The sequence below is a fragment of the Crocodylus porosus genome, unplaced genomic scaffold (assembly GCF_001723895.1).
Source record: "Crocodylus porosus isolate Cpor-Errol unplaced genomic scaffold, CroPor_comp1, whole genome shotgun sequence".
Taxonomy (NCBI): domain Eukaryota; kingdom Metazoa; phylum Chordata; order Crocodylia; family Crocodylidae; genus Crocodylus; species Crocodylus porosus.
This window is the reverse complement of record NW_017728911.1, coordinates 16,216,454-16,224,834: the sequence shown is the minus strand read 5'-3', so window position 1 is coordinate 16,224,834 and position 8,381 is coordinate 16,216,454. Positions and strand designations below refer to the sequence as shown.

The 8,381-nt window shown below is 39.4% G+C and overlaps 1 protein-coding gene across 2 annotated transcripts in view; it reads left to right on the top strand.

The window, feature by feature from the left end:
• The first annotated feature begins 459 nt into the window (after positions 1-459).
• CGNL1 (cingulin like 1) overlaps positions 460-8,381 on the top strand; it is a 108,138-nt gene continuing 100,216 nt past the window's right edge. The window contains exons 1-4 of one of the 2 annotated variants that reach the window (XM_019533492.1): positions 460-2,057; positions 3,074-3,168; positions 4,919-5,009; positions 6,352-6,453. In XM_019533492.1, the coding sequence (XP_019389037.1) occupies positions 465-2,057; positions 3,074-3,168; positions 4,919-5,009; positions 6,352-6,453 (1,881 nt within the window). In that variant the 5' untranslated portion in view covers positions 460-464. Of the gene's footprint in view, positions 2,058-3,073; positions 3,169-4,915; positions 5,010-6,351; positions 6,454-8,381 lie in introns of both variants that reach the window. The other variant, XM_019533491.1, reaches the window with a different exon arrangement.

Genomic DNA, 8,381 nt, shown 5'->3' with positions numbered 1-8,381 from the left:
CTTTTAGCAGCCTCCTTTAATAGAATACAAATATATCCCTCTGCCAGTATGGTACTTGGCAAATGGTAGAAGTACTCTGAGTTGTTTGTGTTTATAGCTGGAATGTCAAACCTTCAAGTGTTCAGTGGAAATTTAGAAGTATTTTAGTTGAGGGGCAAGAAACAAGTGATTTGATATAGGGCAAGAAACACTTGGTGAAAAGCAGAGGTGTGTTTTTTGTTTTGATCTGCTAATGTCTTTTTGACTTCTTACAGCCCTTTTCACTTTCTTCATTTTATTTTAATTTAAATTACTGTTCTCACTGGCTGTATGTAGCACCCTGAGATACACATTTGGGAAATGTTACGTAAACACTCATGTTCTTATTTAGTATTAATAAGTATATTGTGAAATCTTATTTTAATTCAAATTCAAATTTTAATTAACATTAAAACTTATTTTTTACTTTTTCATAGCTGTTAATCATGGAACCATACTTTGGTGGTTTCAAGCACATGCAACAGGACTGTGGAGTTCATCTCAAACTTGCAAGCGACGAGGCACAAAAAGCTAGAAACGCACAAAACTCCAAACCGGGATCTTATGGTGTCAGTATCCGGGTCCAAGGAATTGATGGACATCCATACATAGTGCTGAACAACACTGAAGCAGGGTATTTGTCAGAAAATCCTCCTTTATCTGAAAATGGGCAACAAGTTGCATCTCAGACAGTTAATAGATCAGCACCAACCTACAGTACTACTCTCAAACTGGGTGAGAAAACTGGTGAAGAACCAAAATTTCCTGAAATGCAAGACACACACTACAGTGCACTTAACACCTTGAAGCAGAGTATTCTCAATGAAGAAGAGAATGGAATCCAAGATTTTAGTGATGGAACATTAAAGTCCTCCAATCTTTTGAACTTTCAAAAACACCCTGAGATTTTGCAGCCCTATGATCCTGAAAAAAATAATTTGAATTTCAATAGTTATCCGTCTCCTGTGTGCAATAAATCTAAAGATTTTAAAGATGAAGGTAAGATTGAAACAAAGCCCTGGGTTTCCTCATCTAAACTAGTGTCTCTGCAGAAAACAAGCCCACAGCTTGTGGAGTCAACAAAATCAAATATGAGAGTGATACATTTGAATAGGTCCGTAACAGTAGATGACCAAAATAATCAAGTATCAGAGTGTCCCAGTACCATTAGTAGTTCAGATGAAAAGCATCCATCAGAATCACTTTTATCTAATGGAGGATCCCCACATGTTAGCCCTGCAGCCCATCAAGAGACAAGAAAACCTAGACCAGATGTTCTTTCTTTTCGCAGACAAGATTCAGCTGGACCAACACTGGATGGGTCACAAAGATCATCATCTTCATCAACCACTCCTACTTCTGCAAATTCCTTGTATAGATTTTTGCTTGATGACCAAGAGTATGCTATCTATGCAGACAATGTTAACCGTCATGAAAACAGAAGGTATATCCCATTTTTGCCTGGAACTGGCCGGGATATTGACACTGGGTCTCTTCCTGGAGTAGATCAGTTAATTGAAAAGTTTGATAAGAAAGTTGGTTCTCAGAGAAGTGGTAGGTCAGGAAAAAGGAACAGAATTAACCCAGATGATCGTAAAAGATCAAGAAGTGTTGACAGTGCTCTGCCTTTAGGCCTGGAGGTAAATTCAGATTACTTTGATGAATACAGTAAAAACTTGGGTAAATCGACTGAACACTTGTTAAAACCATCTAAAATCTGTCTTCATAAGCAGTTGTCTCAAGACCGAAAGTTTTCTTCAACTGAGGTACAAGCTGTTGCTCGAACTGTTGGAAAATTGCAAGCAAGTGGTAATTATATTCGAAACAGCCAGTTCAGTTCTTTGCAGCATCATAAACAAACTAAAGTGACTGGAGAGAATTTAACTATTAGGTCATCCACACTTCCAGGACAGAATAAAAAAGAGGAAGATAAAACAGTAGCTTCTACTCTACTGTTGCCAAACCGATTTACAACTCCCCTTGATGCAGGATCAAAGAAAATTTCAGTAAAAACATTTTCTTCTGCCTCTGGTACACAGGTAATTTTCAGTCTGTAGCATGTTAGCTTTCCATTTACCTGCACTGTGATAAGTTGAAACTCACATTGTACACCATACCAAATGTATATTTTCTGCATCAAATCCTGCAGTTTCTAATTAGATCATAGTCCAGTTTTGTATAAAAGGAGCTTGGCCAGTGGATTAATATGTAGGACTGAGCTCAGTAACTGTAAATATGAACATTTTTTCCTCTAGCTAATATTATAGAAGGCACATATAAAAGACTGGTATCATATGCCTGTTTGAAGGAGGGATTTAACAGTGATGCCTTTGAGCATTATTGTTAAAAATTGTGGTAATGATACCCAAATATTTTCTTCTTCAGCAGTCCTTTGCAGTTGAGATGATTGTCTTATTTGTGGGTCCAAAGATGACTGACTAGGCCGATTTCAGGATTGACAGACTTTTGCAATTTGGGAACATGTTTCCATGCACAGTGGGTCGCTCCAGATTCTTAATTTGGTCCGCAACATGCTGTTTCTACCACTCCCACTTTTCTGTCTCCTGTTGTCATTGTACTGCTACCCAGCACGTGCACAGGTGGTGGATAGAGGAGCAACTTTCAGGGAAGGTCAGCTGTGAAATAAGCAGGGGTAAATCTGATGAATAAGCAGTTGCAGACCAAGCAGCTGCAACATCCACCAGGATGTGGTGGAGATGGCAGATGGCAATGCTTTCCCTACTGAAAAGTAGCATATATCATTTGATGGTGCTGTGACATGGCCCAAAATGTAGTATAGCACAAATAATTATATAAAGAGAAAGTCCCAAATGTGCATATTTTAAGGAAGTAGTATCTCCCCTTTTGCTGAGTTGTATGCTACCTCTTTGCTGTAACCTTAAAATTTCTATTGATTTTATTGAACTTTGAACCATACTCATAATACAGTTCTTTCCTGGTAATAGAGTAGAATTGAGAATGTCAGAACAAAAGCAAACATCTTGTTAAATCCCTGCAAGAGACTACATGTTTATATCTAGCCTTGTATTTTTAGGCAACTCCTGATCTATTAAAGGGCCAACAAGAACTTGCACAGCAAACAAATGAAGAAACAGCTAAGCAGATCCTTTACAATTACCTTAAGGAAGGGTTAGTAAAGTTTATTAATTTGTTTTAATGGCAATGGTACTCTTTAAGTTGTTGTTGTTTTATATTACTGTTGGGGGAAGGAAGAGAGAGACATGGCCTGTCTGGTCATATTAAGTCTGTACTTGAGATTTCCTCCATCAGGGGTTGGCAACGTTCTTGGGTAGTGCCAAAAACGCCCACAACCTCTACTTGGAAGATGATGGCATACCAGGGGCAGATGGTGGAGGAGCCATGACAGGCCAGATCTTTGTTGTGGTAGCGCAGCCTGTGCCCTTTCCCCGCTGTCTGCCCTGAGGTGCACATTCACCACCCACCAGCAGCGAACTGGGCTGGGGGCTCCACAGATCCCGAAGCAGCTGCTTGTAGCCTTTTTGCCACCTGCTGTGAGCAGCCCAGGCTCTGTGGTGGGGGCAGGGGGCTGCTCAGAGCCCAGGCCAGCTGTGCAGGCAGCCAGGAGGCTGCAAGTGGCTGCAGCAAGGTTCCTGGAGCACTGGCCCAGCTCGTTGCTGGCAGCAGATGCACATGCACATAGGGGCAGACAGTGGGAAACGGGTCAGGGCTACACTGCCACAACAAAGATTGAGCCCTTTGCATTTCCCCTGCCATCCACCCCAGGTATACGTGTACCCACTGCAGCTTCCTAGATGCCTGCCCCTGGTGCCTGCCATGGACCCTGGGCTGCTTGTGGCAGGCAGCAGGGAGACTGCAAGCAACTGCACTGGGGTCTGCAGAGCGCCAGCCTGACTTGTTGCCAGTGGTGGGTGCACATGCCCCTCTGGGCAGACATCAGGGGAGCTGTGAGGGGCCCAAGCCTTGTTGTGGCAGCGCAGTCTTGGCCCCTTCCCCACTGTCTGCCCTGAAGTGCATGTGCCAAGCAAAATACTGTCACGTGCCACACTCTGGCACATGTGTGGGGTGTTGCCAACCCCTGTCCTATATGTTCAGATCCTTGACTACCATAGCAGTCCATGATTATCTCTCTTGTATACTACTACACATAGAATATTATTATGCTCAGGAAATAATTGGTAGCAAATCACTAGTCCCTGTAAATTACAGTGGAACATTTTTTTTTTTAATGTGACTATGCAATTCAAATTATATTACAATATACGGTTGCACAGTCATGTTAAGAATACAATTACTTTAAATACAACTTCTAAAACTGCTATAAATAAGAGTGCTGTGTGATTAAAAAATTGCAGAAGTCTTTGACTTATGATGCAGAATTAGTTGCTGCTTGGAATGCTACCTAAATAAAACACCAGCTTGAATTGCATGGCTGCATGATTGACTCATCTATAAGAAGTTATAAATTAAGTGCCCTGCTATTAAAATTAGACTGTACACAAAAACCTAGAGATTGATTTAAAAATGACTGGGTTTAATTACTGCACTTTATTATTCTGTTCCTCCAGAGTGTCCCATAAAGTCGTATGGGATTTTCCAATTCCCATCTAATCAGGATTTGCCCGCTACATGATTTTTTTCTTTAAAAATAAAATCATGGCTCAGGGTCCATCTAGACAAAGAATACACAGCTCCTGCAGCATGCAAGTTCATGGAGGATTCCAGACCACAGCATCTGAGACTTAAGGTCTTGGACGTTCCTTTTGTAGAACTATATATGCCATTAAGGTGCTACGAAAAGTGAGTGTGCATCCGTTCAGGCAGTAGTGCCGCAAAGGCTATGGATCACTACAAGTAATTCATTACATTGCTCATTTCTGTTGTGTGCTTGTTTCAGAAGCACTGACAATGATGATGCTACAAAGAGGAAGGTCAACTTAGTTTTTGAGAAAATCCAGACTTTAAAGTCAAGGGCTGCTGGAAATTCACAGGTAAATAGCCAATTTAAATAATTTTTGTTTGTTTCATAGTTATAAAATGCTCAGATACAGAACTGCCATTGGTTTTGCAAAAAGTGTCAGGTTATGAGGAAAGCATACAGTAGCAAAGTTAGTTAAGGTACACAAAGTAATTTAATTTGGATTTCTGTTATAATCTAATCTGGCAAAGCACGTAAGCATGTGTATAACTTTTAAATATGTAAATATCTTAATTTAGTTTAATAGTCCACTCCTTAAGATTAAACACATGCTTATGTGCTCTGCTGGTTTGGGATCCTTGTGAAAGCTTTGTCATGCATTTTTTTTGAAGTTGAAGAGTAGTGGTCATCCCAAAGTGCATCTTGTTCCTGTAATTTGGAAGATCAAAATTTAGGAATTGGCATGTTGGAATAACTTTGTGATAACACATTGGCATAAAACTCTGTTGGCAAGTACTTTCATATCATGCATATTTTCCAGGGGCTGTGGCTGAAGCTATGGCTGTGTAGGGGATGAGAAAGGAGATGGAGATGAACTCTTAAAAATAATTCCTGCTATTATTGTATATACATTGAAAGATAATTGGACTTAAGGAAAAGTTGCTATTTTTAGCTATTAAAAAGATTGCTGAATATCCTCTAATTATTATTATGTGAACAGATGTCTGTTAGGAGAGTGGTGTTTGTGTGTGTGTGTGCGTAGTTGAATCGGTTATTATTTAAAAGCAATATTGTAGTAACACAGTTTACCAGTCTGTCTATTAAAAAATGTTACTTCTGTCTTGTAAAAGATCAGCTGTTTTTAATAATAGTAGAAGATGGAAAAATGTTTTTTTTATTCTCACAGAAGTATTGAAAGACTACATGCTTATGTACCATTTATTATATTTTAGATTACATGGGAGTAAAATGAAAATTAAAACACAAGCGAATAATTTGTTAAAAAATAGAAAAACTAAATTCTGTCCTTAGAAATGTCTACACAGAAAGTTATCTCAGCAAAATTTGAACCCAAGTAATCGTGACTTAATTTGTTTGCTTAATATATTGGTTTCATATTTTGAGGTCACTACAACACTCTTTTGGTTACTTTGAGATATTACTTATGCTAACAGCAATATAGCTTGAGAAATAGTAAGAAGTTGTACAAGAGTTGCATCCTAGTTTCTCTGAAAATATTAGGTTGTCTTGAACCATATAAAAACTGCCCAAACTGTATCTTGTTAGCTCACATAACTGCATTTATTGCTACATTTATTGTTTATGTATAAGTCTGTTTTCATATTACTGTTTTCTGACTTTCCTTTAAAATCTATCTTGGATTTTCATCTTAAACATGTCTATTTTAATTGCAGGTTTCTGATTCTTCAGCTGAAATAAAAGCATTGTTGAAACAAAAAACAGAACTGGAGAGGAAAATTGAAGAGCTACAGAAAAAGCTAGATTTAGAAATTAAGGTATTATACTATGTTGCTTATATTGCACAAATGTAAGGAGTATTACAAATATAACATTCTAAGTTGGTCAAAATCAGCCAACCTGGTACGGATAACATTTTCTTCTGTGTACGTGAGGGCTCAGTATTTTGAATTCTTATCTTATGTTTTAAAGTAAAGGAAGTATGATTGGGATTATGAATAAAAGACTAGAGGATTCTTTCGGTTTCCCATACTTTGTTACTAAAAACAAACAAACAGATGCTTATATGCATGCAGATTTTAGGTGAAACAGGTTAATGTACAGAATATTGGTGACTAGAATTTGCCTGTATGCCTCCTATCAGACAACTATGAACATTTTTCCATCGTATGGTTATTTTCTGGATATGTGTGTGTGCATTGACAGAGGATCCTTTTTTATTATTCCTTGTTTGCTTCTCACGTACTGTGTAAGATATCAACATAGAGAATTAGCTACTTTTAGGATGTGTCTACACATGCAATTTATGTGAAGGAATAAGCTCTGGAGCTTATTGCTCTGGAGTTTATTGCTCCCACATGTCCCATTTGAACCCTTGTACCTTAGCCAGCTGTGTCACTGTCTACACATGTGCTGCTGTGGAGTAAAAAACTCAGCAGTAGTTAATTAGTTTATTCCAACTGGGAGGTTGATTAGTTTATTCCAGCCTAATTGCCCTGCACGTATAGACACTGAGATGTTTACTGTAGAACTAATTAGTCAACTCTGCAGTAAACTTCTCATGTAGATATGGCCAGAATGTAGTTTTCTTCAATAGCTGCTGGAATCAGTGTTAACAATTCTTTTACTATGGTGAGATATAAGTGCATTGAGAGATTTGGGTGTTTCAGAAAGTAATGGCAAATGGATATCAACGCTATATGTCTGCAACAAAGTGGGAAGCTACACAGTAGGGAGGAACAAATAGCAGCATTGTTGAATGCACCCATTATTTCATACTCAACACACTTACGATGCTAGTGAGCACATAAACAGCAGCTGCATACATGGCCATGCAGCTGTAAGTGTGCATCAAAGACCAGTGTGCTGCCAAGTAAAATTCACCATAGGTTTGTGGCACAAAATGGTGAGAACTATATGGCTCAGTGGAAGGTCTGTGAGTGTGCAGAGAAGTTAAAAAATGATCACTCATCCCTAATGGGTGAATTGCAGGTAGGAAGCTCCAACACAACTGTGACAGAAGACAAATTGCCAAGGATGTGCATGTGAACAGGTGAATGAGGAATCCTGAACTAGAAGAAGTAGGTGTAAATGCTGACAGTATTCATGCCATTTTGCATGATCACCTACATTACTGGAAAAGGTGGGCCCACTGAATGACAAAGCAACTGACAGATATGCATAAATGATGATGGGTGGAAATGTATACCTAGCTTCATGTATGGGGTGAAGGTGAGGGGTTTCTCTTGCACATTTTCATGGGGAATGAGACCTCAGTCCATCAATATAATCCTGAGAGCAAAAGGCAGAGCATGCAGTGGAAATGCACATTGTTGCCTTTGCCCAGAAAATTCTGCTCTCAGCCATCCTTTGGACAGGTATGGCTCATCTTGTTTTGAGATTGCATGGAACCATTCCTTGTCCATTCATGGCGCACATGGTCACAGCAACACTTATTGACAGGCTCTCCAAAACCACCTGAAGCCATCTGTTTGGACCAAATGGCATGGAAAACTCAAGCAAGGTGTTCTTTTTCTAATGTCGCAGTGCACGGCTGCCAAGTGCACTGGCAACTGTTGGGATTTCATAAAATCATAGAATCATAGAAGTAGGGTCGGAAGGGACCTTGTAGATCTTCAAGTCTGACCCCCTGCCTGGGCAGGAGAAAAACTGGGCTCAAATGACTCCAGCCAGGTAGGCATCAAGCCTCTTCTTAAAGACCCCCACGGTAGGAGCCAGCACCACT